Source organism: Syngnathus typhle, linkage group LG10 (genome assembly GCF_033458585.1).
Source record: "Syngnathus typhle isolate RoL2023-S1 ecotype Sweden linkage group LG10, RoL_Styp_1.0, whole genome shotgun sequence".
NCBI lineage: Eukaryota > Metazoa > Chordata > Actinopteri > Syngnathiformes > Syngnathidae > Syngnathus > Syngnathus typhle.
Genome location: NC_083747.1, coordinates 2,073,616 through 2,090,636, shown reverse-complemented (window position 1 = coordinate 2,090,636; position 17,021 = coordinate 2,073,616). Strand labels below are relative to the sequence as shown.

Below are 17,021 nucleotides of genomic sequence, written 5' to 3'. Positions count from 1 at the left end.
AAAATTAATATCTGTGTAATCGTATAAAGCTAATGTAAGGGAAGATAGGCTATTATCAGTAAATAAGGTCGGTCAATAGTTACGAACTCGTAGCTGGTAGGTAGCTAGGTAAGCACAAAGTGGGTAGACAGGTCGGCCGGTCAGTAGGCAGGTATTGTCGGGCAAGTGTAAGTCTCCCAGATCGTAGCTTGGTGGGTAGAGTTAAGTAGTCGGTAGTTCAGTTGGTTGGGCCTCGGACTGAACTCAAAATGGCTTCCTGGTCTGCATTGTAAGAAACTGTTCAAAGCTGCCTTACTGGATTAAACCATGGAAATGATTGTGACATAAGATAATAGATAGTTCTCGTTAGCTTAGCGTCACGGTGAGCCTCATTATTTTGACGTAGGGATAACGCGAGAAAATATTTCATCTTATTTGCACACAGACAAACTCACCTGACATGGTCCCAACAGTGGTGAGTTCAGGCATCGTGGGAATTCCCAATTTTCCAGCTCACACAGCAGAAGGGCCCAGTGAGAGAGATGCATACCCGATGCTTGTTTGCGCACACAAATGCAAGCGATGTGTTTTTTTAGGGCTGAGCAAGCAAAATGAATTTGACTTTTTATTGGACTCTGTGGATTATTTCGAGTTGTTGTGTTCATTTCTATCGTGAAAGATGGCGGTTTTTATCATCCACTGGAGTCATCGCATTAATCACAGTATATCCCCTCCATACATTCGATTATCTACATTATCGGAACGTACAGGACTTGTCAAGTGGGCCCAAGTACATTTTGGACTGGAGTAGTTTGAGGTGAACGTAGGTATGACTTTCATACTTCCTCCCTCAACGCGTTGTTTAGCGCATTGCTCATCGGGCTCGGTTCGCTCCATTAACACGGCAGCGTCGAGGTGACTTTAGCTGCTAATGAAAAACAGATGTGTCCGTTTAATAGTCTTAATAGCGTATGTGTGCGTGCCTCATTAAAACAGGAGGTCTGATGATGATGAGAGGCAGCTAATGAATGAAGACAGACGTGTTTAGCGGCTTGTTGGCTCGATCATCTCGAGGTTTAGTGAGCTATCGAATGACGGGCTGGTCACTACTTGAAAGTCAGTCGCCTTGACGGGCAGCAATGGCTCTCGCGTTTTCTTCATTTGGAAAAGTGCTGACTCAGCAGCAGGGAGGGGCAGGAGGTGAAGTGCCCCAACTCATTCGTTCACATGTGAGCTTCTATGGCCCACAACTGATGCAGACAAGCTAATAGTCAGTTAACAGCTAGCAGCTTAACTGAGCAAACAGCTAATTATAATTTTATTCATTGGCGCACACGTCACTCACCGGACTAGGCTCCGCCTTCTAAATCCACAGTCACAGGTACTACAATGTGTAACACGAGTATGAGTTATCCAAACTTTGATATTGTTTTGTGTTGCTATTGCTAATTTAGACTTTTCCTCTTGCTTGATTAATCGGTGGGATAATCGATAAAAGTTTTGATGGATGGAGCCCTAAATGCGATCATTCATTTCCTCGGTAAGATGCAGTAAAAGATCCAACTTTTTAGCTCATCGTCACATCATCACTTTTATTTGTTTTTGTCATATAATCTTTTGTTTGCTTTTTATTTGAATAAAGTGCCATATGTTCATCATGACACTGCGATGGGAAGCTGCTGCAGTGAATTGTGGGAAAACGGCAGGTGCTATCAGCTCCCGGCTGAATAGAAAGAAATATGATTAGATTGAAAACTTATGAGCCGCCTTAGGGAGGGAGGGAGGGAGGGAGGGAGGGAGGTAGGGGGAAGTGGGGTGCTGCTACACGGAGGGTGGGGGGGCATACAGTTAAAAATTCCATAGGTACAAGCTGCCATCTAGTGGTCCGGATATGGAATTGCATGACAGACTGACAAATGCAGTTAATTCAATACGATATAACAAATGGGTCAAAAATTAAAATATCCAAGAGACATGTCTCTTAACTTTTTAACATTTTGCCACAGAGAACTCAAAATGTAATTATAATTATGCATTGCTAAATTCAGTCCATTCTTTAGGTACACAAGATAGTGACACAATTAATATTTATACAAAAAGTGTTTTAACATTTTAATTTAGTCTTTCAAATTTTAATCGTCTTTAGTTTATATTTATTTAGTTTTACCACACAAATAATATGACTGCACGCTTTATTAGGTTAATTCATTCCATTCATTGGGTACAAAATCACATATATTGGTTATTTAGCTTAGCAAAAAATACACTGAAATTACGTACGTATTTAAATGTTAATTATATCCTTAGGTCTACTCAAACTACCGCCCACGTAACAATTAGTGTAGTTGCATTGGCCGGTCATGGCCACTAGATGTCAGCAGTGCACCACTTAATAGTTGACTTGCTTGTGGCCAAGCCTGGGCTGGGAAAACGTTTGTACCATGTAACATTTTATTCACATTTTACGTGCAAGATATATCTATATCTATACTATTTCACTAAATTATAAACTTATTTTTGTAATTGTATTTTTCTATTTCTATCTATATTTTAGCATTTACAACTCTGAAAAACAATACTAGACCAAATATTGTAAATTAAGTAGTTGTAATTGCTTAATAAATAATTTTTGATCGATATATTTCAAGTCAAGAAATTTTGTGATAACGATTTCAATTAAAAAATATAATTGTGCCCCCTCTCAATATTTCATACACTTCATTGTTCAAACAAATCATAGAATTTTGTCCAACTAAAATCCACTAACTTAATACTAACATAGCAAGCCCGTGACGTCATTGCTTTTCTTGTCTATGGTCTCAACTTTGCTCAAATTTCATAATTGAAACGTGTTTGGCCTATGAAAATTAATAGCTCGTTCACCCTGGTCCAGACACGTTTTTGTCCTTTAATGATTGCAAGATGTGCTTTTAAGATATTGAGAGTACTCTAAAAATGCTAGACAGAAAACATGCACTGCTGCTTGTTTTATGTTTGTTTGGCTCGCTTCCAAATGGAACATTACAGGCTATCTTTTGAGACGCTTGTCTGGCTTTTGGACTGTTTCGCTTTTAAATGGATGGAATTTGCTATTTGTAGTATTTGACTTTTAAGGTGTATGACTTTTGAGGTCATTAAATGTAAGTCTGATTTTTTTTTTTTTTTAAGGCATTTGATATTTGAGGCGTTTGACTTTTGTGGTCTGACTTTCGAGGTACTATTTTTTTATTATACTATCTTCCATTAACAAGGAGTGATTGCTATTGGTCTAACATTTCAAGGACAAAGGCAGTTGTTTTTTCCTGTCTGCGAGCGTCTTCCTTGGGATTATGACAGCGCGCCGGCTGCTGCCAGGCCCCTTAAGTGCTGCACAAGAGGGCTCGCTTGTACTCACTCCCAACACGTTTAGGGATGAGTTGAGCATGAATGCTTCCCAAAGAAAAGGCACCGATGCTGCAGCTCTCGCTTGACTGATTTTAAAGTATCATCTCACCAATGCTATTTCTTAGCGTCTCTATGGTGTTTTGTATCAGTAGTTAGCCTTAAGCTAATCCGCATTTGTATGCTTCTAGACACCACACAGTAGATCATGTGTTTTTAACAATGCTTTTATTTTTTTACCAACTGATTGCTAATCAGTTCAAATGCGAATTATTTCCCTCCATTCTGCAATCAGAAACGCACCACGGCACTGAAAGACAGCCTTGTTTGTGGCATTGTTGTTATTAGATCTGCACAAGTGAACATTTATAAACTCAAAATATGTCGCCGGCAGCCAGCTGCACCCTTCAACTGACCACCATTGTGTAATTAGGCAGTTTGATCTCAGCGGTGGAAACATCTTCCAACTTCGAGAAGCTAAACGAGAGGGAATTATCATCTTGGTCCACACTGAATAAGTCGTACATTGTGTTTATGAACTTGGCAAAGCGATCCAAGAACAGTACTGGGCACTACTAAAGTAAAAAGGGTCCACATACGTATTAACCTAATGCAGAATGTCCACTGGTGGTTCTGCTCATGCACTTGCTGGTTGCTTTCCCGTCACACTTGTTCACATATATATATATTTTTTTATAAAATAAATCCTTTTTTTTTTTTCTTTTTCAAACCCAGGTAGTAGTAAAAGGGGGGGGGGGGAGTAACAGGTACCTCCATATATACACATCAGGTCTGCTTGGCACGCAACAAGTTCAGGAATGTAAACATTTCTTCCCATCACATTCACTATTGTGCTTTAAGGAATATCTCGGAATACGTGTGTGTGCGTGTGTGTGTGTCCAGAACGCAAAGAACTTCACCAGGCACCAATGCAATAAAACTTTGCGAATCTTGTGCGGGAGAAACGGGGGAGTTTAGGCAAGTAGAATGTTTTTACGATCATCGTGTACGGCGTCGCCTTGATGGTCCATCGACCTGAAAAGTCCTAACATTTTTCAGACATTTCAGGTCATTTTTTTTTTGGCCCGTGATCAAAAATTGGAATAGACATTACACCTTTCAGAAAATCTCGTAAAACTCATAAAACGTAAAAATCTGATGGGATTTCCGCAAAACCACGTGAGACTTTTACAAAAACCTTGAGAGATTTTTGCCAAAGTACCATGTGGCAAATCACACGAGACTCCCACTAAATGACGTGAAGCTAAAATCCCACAAGTCTTCTGCTAAAATCTCTGCAGAATTCGAAATGCTAAAATCCAGTGAGGAAAATGCCGCAAGACTTCATCGGTCTTATCCCCGCCCACTCCGCCCAGCAACTGCTGTGTTAGCTTCTTAAGCTAGCCGCAAACTGGCTAGCCGCGTGTTCGTCTTTCCTGAGGTTGGTGGTCGAACTTCAAGATACTACCGTACAGGCCCGATGACGTCGTTAACGCGGAACAAGGCCGAGCGGTTCTCTTATGGAATTTAAGTGTCGCTTTCCTCAGGACAAATACCTGAAGATTATTCAGCGGCTACGTCTGGTAGGTGAAAATCTTTGGTGGAATGCGAGATGGACGTCAAATGTCGTCTTGGTCGTCGTCTGTGAGCTCCGCCTCGGCCGTGGCCTTCTCGGGAATGGCCTCCATGTTGCGCCGGCTACTTTTGGAGTCGGACGGGCTGCTCGCCGGTCGTCCTTTGCCAAGGTCGCACGTCAGTGCGGCGTAATGAATCTGCTTCAGGTTCTCCTGCACTTCGCCGCGGGCGTGTTTTAGGAGGTCCGCCTGGCCCTGAAGGGAGAGAACAATAGAAATGTTTTTGGTGGCCAAACTGACCTGTCAGTACATCATGACGTTGCTTTAATAAAAAAAATAAAAAAAAATAAAAAGACAATTGTGAATGAAGGAGTCACCTTGAGGATGGTAATGTTCCACGTGAAGCTCTCCACGGCCTTATGAAGCTTGCGACCCTTCAAACCTTCCTTCACCGCCAAGTCGTGGAGGTTCTGGTGGAACTGCATAGCTGAGACACCAATCAACATGAGAATTTTTTTTTTTTTTTTTTTATTAACCTTTTTTTTTTTTTATTCCCTCATCCAGAACTGGCTGCACCTGCTGAGCCGAGGCTTTGGGTTATGAAATGTGATTTGAAATGCCTTCATTGAAAAGGCAATACTTCAAGCGATTGTTTTTCAAAGTACTGCCAGCCCCCGCGGGAACCTTTGAGTGTGTAACCGAGAGCTCAACTGCACTCGGAGCGAATGAACATTGGAAGGGAGACGTCCTTCTGCTCTGTGTGTGTGTGTTTTTTAATGGCCCAGACTGTTATTGCTTTTTTTTTTTTTTTACAACCTCCAGTTGGAACCCAAGTGGGGCGGGGTCTTAAGAGGCACTAAAGTCAAAGGAACAAACGTAACGTTAATGTACACAGTCGGGCAAGGTGATGACGTTGGATGAGGAGGGATGAAGCTACGTTTGCTAGCTTACGAGGTTCTGGCGGGCGGGCGGCCACGCAGCCTACATATTATCGCCGGCTTCCGCCCTCAGCTGGAATCGAGGCTCCTCGTGGGTCCTGTTGGTGCCGTTGCCATGGAAACACGAGAAGACAGAGGGGAGGGGGATAATCGGTGGGGCGTTCCCCCCGACTGACTTGAAACGCTGAATGACATCACGCCAGCGCCTCTTTACCGCGCATTTCCAATTCCGGCCGTCTGCACGTTATGACGACAAGACGCACACGTTAATGTAGGGGGGGGGGGGGGTGTTGCCTAGCAACACTGGACGGAATCTGGCAGGAGCGCAGCGGGAGGAGGGAAGATCCTTCTTTTCCTGAAGGGGGACTGTGCAAGGACAGCAGACGGACAGTTGAACGCAAACTCGGGAATTCCAATTAGACCATCTGGAAAATGAAGGGTCCGAAATTTTGGTTGGAAGCAGCCATTTTAGGGTCATTTTCAAACTCAACAATGAACAATGCCACTCCAAGTCCAAAGTGGGAATCCGCCTGTGTGTCTCTGTTTTCATCTGTGGTCTATTTTAGTCATGTGTCCTTTTCATAATTGTTTTATTTAAAAAAAAAAAAAAGAGAGACCTTTCCAGTCATGCTTCAAAGACCAACTATGCAGAAGCCTAGTTCTCTTCTCCAGTCAGCCCCCAAAACCACTTCCAGTGAGCAGCATGAGAGTTGGTACTGGTAGGCATTTTCTAAACTTAGCAGAGCCACAAAAGCATTTTCAAAAAGCAACGCCTGCAAAGAGTCAGGAAGTCTGCACTAGTTCAAGACAACTCTCACCCTTCAAACACTCTGGATTTCTATCTATTCTGTGTCTATCCATTTATTTTAAAAAGCAGTGCCTGGAAGCGAGAAACCATTTTGTGCTATGTGAATATTAGATTAACTTAATTAATCTACCCTGAATTTTATTTGACTGTGGAAAATGGGACGTTTGTGAGCGAGCGCCGCAGGTAGACGAGTTCCCCCGTGATGAGACGGACGACACGCGCGCTCAAATTGCTCAGAGACGAGCAAGCTTTTGTTTGGGTATTTTGGCTCACGGTAAAAGAGAAGGACAACCGGTTGTGTTTGGTTTTTGCAGGCAGAATATGAATGAATGATTACAAGCGAGTGATTCGGGGGATTTAGCTGTGTTTGTCTTTTGATTTACCAACAGGGCCCGGTCTGGTCGCGGCCACCCACTTCCTACACAACACAATTCATACACACACACACACGCTCCCAAAGCGAGTAGATGTGGTTGCAACCTTCACTATCTGTTCTAATCTCATTTGACTTTATGAAGATAAATATATTTTTTTTCCCCAATGCGTATGTTTGTATTCACACTTCGGCAAGGATTAGTGCTTGCTCATAAACGCCGTGACCGCCAAAGCGGCACTTTGTCAACAGGAGTTCGCACATTTTGTGTGCGTGCGTGTTACAATAACAGTTACATCACATCCTGGAGTGCTCCGCAAGATGTTAAGCAGCAGCGGAAGAGGAGCTCCAAATAACAGCTTGTTTAGCTTGAGATATCCGCAATCATTTCGAGGATATTGCTCGGCCTCGAAAAAGACGAGGCCGGGCCGAAATATCGCTGACTGTTGTTACTTTGCGGAAATAAACTCGGGATGTTCGATATCCACTCTTTTTTTACAGACCGAGTACTCAATCAAGTAGACGCCGATACCAATTCTAAGTACCGATACCACTTGTATTTTTGGTACATAAGATTTTTTTGGTTTTAAACTTGACCTATATATATATATATATATATATATATATATATATATATATATACATACATATACACTAATATCAAATTTCCTCAATCGCTTGAAATAAATGTTAATTTTATATTCTTCTAATTTCTAGTTACCATACTACCGTGAAATTTGGTACCGATACTAAAACCTGCTATGGGTACTGGCCCGTCCCTAAAATAAACCAAATGTAGCTTAATCCTTACCGGCTTTTTGGGTTTGGAGGATCCGTTCGTAGACCCCGTCAGAGTTCTCCAGAAGAGTCTTGCTGGTCTGGATCACCTGGCACCAAGACACACACACACAGAGCATTCACATTAGCCACATGGTCACGCTGTGGTTTTCAGGAAGCTTTTGCGCATGGGAGGTCTCTCCGAAAAAGACAGCGGCCACTATTACAGGAAGGCCCGCGTGGGCGAGGTCGCAAAAGCCTGGAATTAAAGGGAAAGCAGACAGGAGGGACTTTTCTATTAAAAGCCTCGCTCGCGTCTGGAGGGCTGAAATGCAGACGCGACTGGCTTTGAACAGACAAAATGTGGCTCTTGGGGTAATTTCAGCAAGTCAAACGGCAGGCAGGGTGAGTCATGGCGGGATGCTAAGTTTAGCTGTGACGCCGCAGGCAGACGCGTGGATTCTTCGACAAACGACAAAACGCAACGTAACACGGGTCTGATTGCAATCCCGGCGTTCGATTTCGGGGTGAAAATAAATGTGTCATTTCCTAAACGTGTGTGCAATGGGTTTATGAGCAAAGTTTGTGACTTTCCTTAAAGCACACAGTATAGTGTTTTGATTTTTTTTTTTTTTTTTTTTAATGACGAGGATCATTTTGTCGCAGCACGGCAAAGCCCCGCCGGTGCAATCGTGGCGACGCCGCAGCTGCAGTAAAAACCTGCTCATTGCTGCGGCGCCGCACGCTGTCATTACCTCCCCCAGGGTGGAATCAAATGGCCATGTGATTTATTTTAAGATGCTGCTTCCATCTTCCACCCAGACAAAATACAGGGCCCCTTTTTTTTTTTTTTTGCTCCAAGTGGTTTGGGAAGTGTCTGCTTATCTTGACACAGCCAATCCTGCAGGTGCTTTTTTTTTTTTTTTTTTACTTTTACAAAGTGTGAAGAAATTTTGCTCAAATTAAATTAAATTCTATTTTAATTAATTAAAATCAATTATTAATGAATTAAAAATAATAAATGTATTTAGTATTTTACTTTCGAGGTGCACACGCAGCATATATCCGCACAACCGAGTGGCAAACACATTTGCATTCCCCTTAGCAGCTTTTATTCCCCATAAAAGACTTCTTTTTATAGAGAACTCTGGGGTCAGACCCAGATTCTCTTCCCGCCAATTAGGAAGCAGAACACTCCGTCCCCACGGTGGTCCCGTCACACACAGCCCAGTGTGTCCTAATGATCCCCCACATTATTTACAGCGCTCTTAGTTTTCATGAGGTTGGTGGTTGTGCTGGGCAAATACCTGACACACACACACACACTCTTCCCCCTGAACTCAATTGTCCTCTTTCCGTCACAAGCAATTACCTCGGCGAGGGTCACCTTAACAAGCGCGCGTTACGTAATAACAAATAAAAAAGCTAAACAGGCCCGTGCTGCGCATTTGATTAGCTGCTAAATTATTCAGCGGCGACGACTGACAACAACATCCGCTCGTCTAATATGCCAAGAGGCTCTGGAAGGAATTCAGCAGTGCGTAACAAAATTAAAAAAAAAAATAGATAAAAAAAAAAAAAGGGAGACGGGGGAAGCCGAGTGTGTTGCGTAACGGGCGGGTATTGATTTTATTACTTAACAGCAGCGGCTGCGCTATTAACTCGCCAAGGCCGCGTGTCCCCGCAAAAATCAAGCTATTGATGTGAACGCTGCTGACGCGGATTATTTTTCCATGCTGGTGGTGAGGAGACGAAAAGAAAATCAAAACACGAATGCGTTCGTGTCCGTCCATTTCTTACAATGCTCTTTGCTAGAGAATAAAAAGTCATTCTTTTAAAACTGGACTCACCAGGTCATAAGTGGTGACCACCTTTTTGAGGACCTCTGGCAGTAGACCTTGAGGCTCCATGACTGGATAGTGGTCGGCCAGGTTGAAGAGCAGAAGGGGTCCGCTGTCCTGCGCGCTAAGTCGAGGGGACAGCGCCAGGATGCACTGCTTGAGGTTAGCCACCGCCGAAAGGCCGCACAGTTCTTTAAAGGACACCACGGCGTTCTGCGGAGAGAATTTCAGAAACCATCACTTTGGTGTCACCTTGAGGCGTGGACTCAACCAAATCTGACCTGCATGTTTTCCCGCAGGTCCGTGGCCTCCCTCAGCGGCGGAGTGGCCGTCTTGAAGACGTCGTCCAGCGCCTTGACGAGCAGCACCCTCATGCTGGCGTACTCCCGGTTCTTCTTGGCCTTGCGCACCGACAGGCCTCTCTTGTGGGGCTTGCCGCCTCCCCTCCGGTTGGTGATGGCCACGTGGACGAAGAGCAAGGTGTGCGGCAAGACCTCGCCCGTCAGCGACTGCAGCGGGATGTGGCGGAAACCCGCTTGCAGGCACTCGAACGGGATGGTGTACTGGCCGATGAACTCGTCGCCGATGTAGTCGTCGTCCAGCACCACCAAGCGAACCATGGCCAGTTCGGGCAGGTTGATTTGAAACTCGAAGCTCTCGTCGAAGAGCGGGTTGTCCCCGTTCTGGTTGACCGTCTTAGTCCTTTGCTCGGCGCAGTCGGCGGGGATGCCGTGGATCTCCACGTAGACGTACGGGTCCACCACGTCCCCTTTGGCGCCCGAGCCTTTGGGTTTGGGAAAGTTCTGCCCGCTGATGATCTTAATGTGCAAGAGTTGCGGCGATACGCCAGGCACGGAATCTTTTGTGTTGGCACTGAAATAGGACACCTGCTCGCGCATGATGGACGGCCGCAGGACGTAGCCGCAGTTCCCGTTCTGGCGGAACCAGCCGATGTTCAGGTCCATCATCAGACCCGGAGTCTGGTAGTTCATTGCCACGATCTGGCAACCGCACTTCCAGAAGTCCTGCGGGTTCATGTTGCTGGAGTCGATCCGCATGGGACTCGGGTAAACCCGGGCCAGGAACTTCTTGTTGTAGTTGACAAAGTCCCCGGGAAAGTCGCTGGCGCAGCGGCCGGCGAAGACCTCGTTGAAGGAGCAGAGCTCCCAATGCTTCTGGCCTTGGAAGGACGTCGGGAAGTCCTTGAACTCCACCGACTTGCACAAGGTGACCAGGTCGGAAAGGTCCTTGGAGAGCTGGAACTTCTTAGGCGCGACCGTCTGTTGTTCCGGCGAGTCGATGCTCATTCTCTGCGACATCTCGGCGCCCTCGTCCTCGTCCGTCACCTCGCCTTCGGTGGCGGTGCAGTTGGTTCCGAGTTTCTTGCCCTTCAGCAAGATCTTCCCCTTCAGATCGGCGGGGGACGGGAGGTAGCAGTCGTCGGCTTTGGGGGGATCCAGGCTGAGCTTATCCCCCAGGATCTTCTTCAGGTGCTGAAACATGACCTTCTGCTGCATCAAAGAGCAGTGGTTCTCCAAACACAGGATCAGCGGGAACTCCGACGCCACAAAGGCGTACTTGTTGACCGCGTCGATGACGCTGCGGAACACAATCTGCGAGGTCATGGTGTGACCCGTGTATATGACCGGCTCGTTCTCGGGTCCGTCCCAGACGTCCAGCTCCACGCTGCGACACCCCATTTTCAAGGCTCGGATGTAACCCGTCACGTCTGAAGGACCCCTGAACTGATCTTCTATCAGGTACGTGTTGTGAGATGCGTTGATGTAGTAGTGGGACAAGGGCTGCTTCATGTCTTGGCACACCGTCTTGTGCTCCGGGTCGAAGATGTGGCACTCGGGCGACAGAAGGTAGTTAGTGAAGCCGTCCAGAGAGAGCCAGCCTCTGAGCCGACCCTCTTTGGATGGCTCGTACTTCTGGATGACCTCGGCGCTGGTGTCCTCGCTGACCTGCGCCGTGCCTTGCTCCGCCTCCAGGAAAATCATCAAATCCTTGGTGTCCAAAAACTCCTTGTTGCTGGAGAACTGGACAAAGAGGAAATAGATTTCCGGCCTGGTGCAGAGGTCGTGGAAGACCTCGATGAACTCGTCTCTCGTCACCTGAGAGCCCGCCTTGTCCTTGACTTTGTGGAGCTCTTTGAACTTGAGCTCGATTTTCACATTTTTAAGTCCCGGGTTCAACTTTTTGACCAGCTGCACGGCAGCGCAAATGCTGATCTGTTGACTGTTGTCGCCGAGCGCTTCGCTGAAAAGTTCGCCCAGCCACGACGAACGCATGTTATTCTGAGTGCTCTCGATCATGTTCAGGGTATGCTTCCCGTAGGAGATCAGGTACCTCAAGCCGGTAATCCAGGTGTTGGCTACGTCGGCGGTATTGGCCACCAAGTCCAGCGACTCGTAGTTCTCGCCGAAGATAACCGAGAAGGCGCAGTCCTCCGAGATCTGGTCGTAAGTCCCGTTGGTTCGAAAAGTCTCCGTGTTCTTCCCCGTGCGAACCTCCTTGATGGACTTGACGTCGATTTTGGCCTTGTCCGACTCCTTCTTGGAAGGCTCCCAACGTAGGGACTGCATGTCGGCGTCCAGCAGGAAGTAGCGGTGGTAGACGCGCGAGTTGGAGCGCACCTTCTTCAGCTCCGAGCCGTCCACCATGGCGGTGATGCAGTCGCTGGCGCTGCTCATCTTCTTCTCGGTGGGCATGCTGCTGAACGACACCGTCTTCTTCCTCTCCTTACGCTGTCTCGACGAATCCTGGGAAGTTCAGAAAAAGAATGAGCTGCCTGGCGTCAGACCGGATCGGCGCCGCAGAAAAATGGCCGATTTCAGCAAGATGTAAAATAGGGTTAAAGAAAAAATAAATAAATAAAATAAATAAAATAAATAAAATAAATAAAATAAATAAAATAAATAAAATAAATAAAATAAATAAATCACACCTTCCACTTTATATTAGGTCACCTAGGAATTTTTCAAAATTGAGGAAAAAAAAAAAAGCATGACACGTCTTCTTTAAGGCATGAAATCACATCCAAAAGCGCCGACAGCCGTGTCGCCTCCTGAACTGTGAACATATTTTGTGCTTCCGACTTCAGCCGTGGACCACAAGTACCTGTCAATGTGCATTACCGGGACGTTCCCTTCCGGAGAGAAAAAGTTGCCCACACGAATCGACTCAAACTCTCCAGGCAGCCTTGACATTTTCAGTGAACTCATTTTTTTTTCTCTCCCCTCTTTTTTTGATTTATTATTTCCCTACCTGCAGCAAGTTCAACATGAGGGCAAACTTTTATGGAGTTCAGAAAGTCGGACTTGTACGTCATGTGAGGAAATAATGGCGCCCGTAAAAACTCGAGTGACATCGTGACTGAAATGTTCCTGTGTTAAAACTTCATTATGCTGCAGCTCATTTCCATTTGTGCGTTTGAAGTCACAAAAACTTAACACAAACTGGCAAATGTGTATGAACGCATGAGCAGACATAATCCTCACGAGTCAAAGCAGCGGCGTGCTAATGACTCGCGTCTACTTCCTGTAGATTAACCTCCGCTTCCTTAGGTCACAAGTATTTTCTCTCTCCCGTCTCACCCATTTGCTCGATCCAAGGAATCCTTTCCCTTTAATTTCTAGAGCATTTTTTTCTTTATTTCATTTTAAAGGCCGGGGGCCATTTGAGCAATCCAGGAAATGGAAGGGTGAGGCGAGCGACACTTGTGTAACTCGGTTACACTTCATCTGACGCAAGAATGAGCAATGTGCACACATCTGCAACGGCTGGAAGAATTTCTCCGACGTGCCGGCCACCTGGGGTCGGTCGGTCGGCCGAGAGGCTTTCTCGAAATCAATTGAAAAAACACACGGCGTCTTGTGCGGGGTAAACAAAACACCTGTGTCTTCTCGGCGCCCGGACGTGACTGTCACATGAGATGAGACAAGAGTCGGTTGTGTGACTGGCTTATGAATGCTCAATGTGGATGTCTTTCCACAGGGTCGGCATGAATGGACAAGAGGGGGGCACTACCCGATCAGATGGGAGCGAGCGGCGATGCTATATTTCCCAAATAAATAACGGTGTTAAAATTCTTCTCAAGAAAAAGGTGTTACATTACACGTTACATTTACATAGAAGCGTTAGTAACAACGCTGACACACGCTGGCTGTCAAAAAGTTTAAAAAAATAAAATAAAAAATGAAAACATTCTCACCGTAACACTTTAAAGCGTTATTATTTCGTTTTGAGGGCTTTAGACAGTTAGCTAGTAAGCTAACCGCGCGCCAAAAATGCACAGGCTAGCCGCTGATGCTAACAAACCTACTCTTTCTGCAATTAATGCCACACTATATAGGGTGCCTTTTAGTTTTAGTGAAAAGGGTAAATATCGTAATTTTCGGACTATAAGTTGCGGTCGACTCATACTCAGGAACGACTTATATACATATATATGTTTTTTTTTCACTTTTTGGGGCATTTTATGGCTGGTGCGACTTATACTCCGCTGCGACTTATAGTCCGAAAATTACGGTACATTTCAACTGGCGTGAGCTGAAATGCAAAGGAGCCTATCATCACTATCACAAGACACCTGCTAATTTGCAACCGCTTAACGCCGCCAGCCAGATGGACCAGTTCTGTGTTTCCATCGCAAAGTGTAAATACGCCACGGGGCCGGTAAACATTTAACGCTGGTTTGGCAAACAGTCTTGAAAACAGACCCCCCAAAAAAATCCTGTTTCACTGACATGTCTAAAATGGTTAAAAAGAAAGAAACGTGGAAACAAAAGGCCACCATGGAGAGCAGAAAAAAAAGCCAATGCGTCCATTTGTTCCTTTAACGCTGGGATCAATGGGAAGATGTTTATTTTAAATAGCCGAAGGCTAAAGTGACTTGGCAGCTTCCGATTCAAGACTGACTGGTTTGCTGCAGTTTAAAGGAAAACAAGCGATATGTCCCGCGGTGTTTGGTTTGGACCATCGTAATTATCACGGTAAATATTGGGACGCTGGTCCCTTCCAGAAAAGACAAAAAGTAAACGCTGTGTATCCAAAACGAAATCCACAAATTAATCAAAACAAAACTTAAACACCAGGGAAATAATGGACAATAAATAACTCGTGATGTTTCTCCGTCGGCGTTGGAAAAGCCAAGGGCCGCAAAAGCACGCTCGGATTTGAAAAATGTTTCACAGTGCATATCAATTATCTTCCGCGCTGATTCACAGGGGTGCCCGATGGTGTCGTGTGATTATGGGACTCTTGTTTTGTTTTGCTTTTCAGGCCACTGAGCATTGTGAATATGCCGGGTAAGAAAAAAAATAGAAAAACAGTGTTTCGAAGCATGGCGGCGACAATGCCACACGTGGGAACTACTGGACCGGAACGAGAGAAGTCATCATGTTATTTTTTTAACTACCACTCCTTTGTCTTCCATAAAGTAGTGCTGATCCATGTAACGTCAACTGTGAGTGTTTCTTGAACCAATCCTATTCTCGCCCTTTTTTTTTTTATCTTCTGAAAAAAGGCAACACCAATCATGCCTGGAGGAATCTGCAGAAAAGATTCTGATGTATATTCTGGTTTTCAAGATGTCATTTGATAAATACTGATGTTAATACTGTTGCGTGTAATATCGATTAGCAACCATATTGTGGTTACACTAGGAAATTGATAGTTGGGTTCCCACTGGAGGGATAAATGCATGGTCCAATAGTGCTAAAAAGTCATTTGTAAACATTTAATGTTGAGTCTTGCGGTATCAAACTTAGCATTAGCTGATGATAACATCTGCATGGGGTTACGACACGCGGAAGGCTCCACTCCTTCATGCTGTCATCATCTTTGCTCCCTGTTTGGCAATCTGAAATGACTGATGTTTGCAAAATAATCAAAGTACACAATGTACTACTGTAAATAGCCTATTTGGTGGGGTGTGTAATAATTCAATAATTCAAATATGTTTTAATGAGCTTCCATATTACCACTCACCTTGATGATACTGCTCCTACGGGGCATGTCTGCCTTGTTGTCGGGCTCGACGGAGGCTTCCACGCCTTCACTACCTTGGTCGACCATGTTGTCTTCACACATGCCACAGTCGCCGTTCGACACCGAGCCCTCGCCGGGCATCTTCACACAAACGCCCACCTCAGCCCCCGCGTGATCCAAGAGGCTGACGCCGTCCTCCTCGAACTCCGCCATGGACGCGCACACACTCACTCAGTTCCGAAAAAAAACAACCTCCTGGTTTGGATTTAATCCGATTTCCTGGTTAGGAACATCCGCGCGAGGTGTTTCTGCTGCCGCTGCTTCTCGGTCTTCTGCAGCCGGGTGCTCGGTGGGAAGGCGTGCGCGCGGGAAGACGGCGGCGGAACCACTGGTGGTGTCGGTACACGACACCGTGACATTGGATCGCAATGGTAGCGGGCGGTTTAGACCAATTGCAAGGCACACGGTTGTCTTTCAATGGCAAAACCGCCGCCGTTCGACTGACCGGGGGATCTCCAGTTCATCGGTGGCGGGGTAGTTCTCCATTTGAGGGGGGAGGCGGCGGCGGCGGTGCGTTAACAGCTGCTCCGGCTACTGAGTGCCGCTTAGCTACCTAGCCAGCTACCTAGCCAGTCAGCTAAGAGAGTTAGCCAACTTGACAACTTCTGGGTGTTTGAAAAAAATCTCCTTCCAAAAACAAGGGAGACCACTACCAGCTCGGAGGGGGGGCGGGGGGCTTCCCTGGACTCGGTATCCGGGAAATGTGCAAGCAGCCGTTGTACGTTTGGACCGCAACTACCACAATTTATTCGTCCACGCGCCAGAAACTTGTGTCGTCTCGTGAACGCGCGCCGGTCGGCAACACTAGAATGTGCTGTCAATCAAAACTCATTGTTATTGTGTTTTTTTTTTTAAAGTGCAGCAAATAAGATCAGACCTATTTGACTGTAATGAGTTTGTCATTCAATGCATGACACACTTCGCTACAACTATAAAATAAAAACTTAATTACTTCTCTGACATCGTGGCAGCAGCCTCACGTTGATGTTGTTGCTAATAAAAAATAAATAAATAAAAACACTTGCATCAGTTAACAAATTAATGTTGTCGTTTTCTGATGGAGAAAAGAGAGTGGGACAAAATAACATCAGCATCGAGCATCAACACACGAAATGCATAATCAGCGATGATCTTGCATGACAGCTAGCAAAGAACTTTCTCGTCTCATCACAACGCAATGATGAACACAATGAAGAACAGAGCACATAAAGCATCCAATCAGACGATATGATGTTAGTCTGCATGACTTCATACATTTATGCATAGGCCGGCCTGGTTCACATCCAGCAAAATAAA

The 17,021-nt window shown here is 45.5% G+C and overlaps 1 protein-coding gene across 2 annotated transcripts; it reads right to left on the bottom strand.

The window, feature by feature from the left end:
* Positions 1-3,571: 3,571 nt before the first annotated feature.
* On the bottom strand, positions 3,572-16,519 carry LOC133160888 (inactive phospholipase C-like protein 2). 2 transcript variants are annotated; one of them, XR_009715965.1, is made up of 7 exons: positions 15,666-16,519; positions 9,953-12,436; positions 9,681-9,884; positions 7,865-7,940; positions 5,312-5,421; positions 4,917-5,189; positions 3,572-4,395 (listed from the first exon to the last, which is right to left on the bottom strand). XR_009715965.1 is itself a non-coding variant. In XM_061288974.1 (6 exons), the coding sequence occupies exons 1-6, from the start codon at positions 15,876-15,878 to the stop codon at positions 4,980-4,982; spliced, it is 3,297 nt and encodes a 1,098-aa protein (XP_061144958.1). In that variant the 5' UTR covers positions 15,879-16,519; the 3' UTR covers positions 3,572-4,979. The 2 variants fall into 2 exon arrangements, 1 of the variants encoding a protein (XP_061144958.1); XM_061288974.1 differs by having other exon boundaries at positions 3,572-5,189.
* Positions 16,520-17,021: the final 502 nt, after the last annotated feature.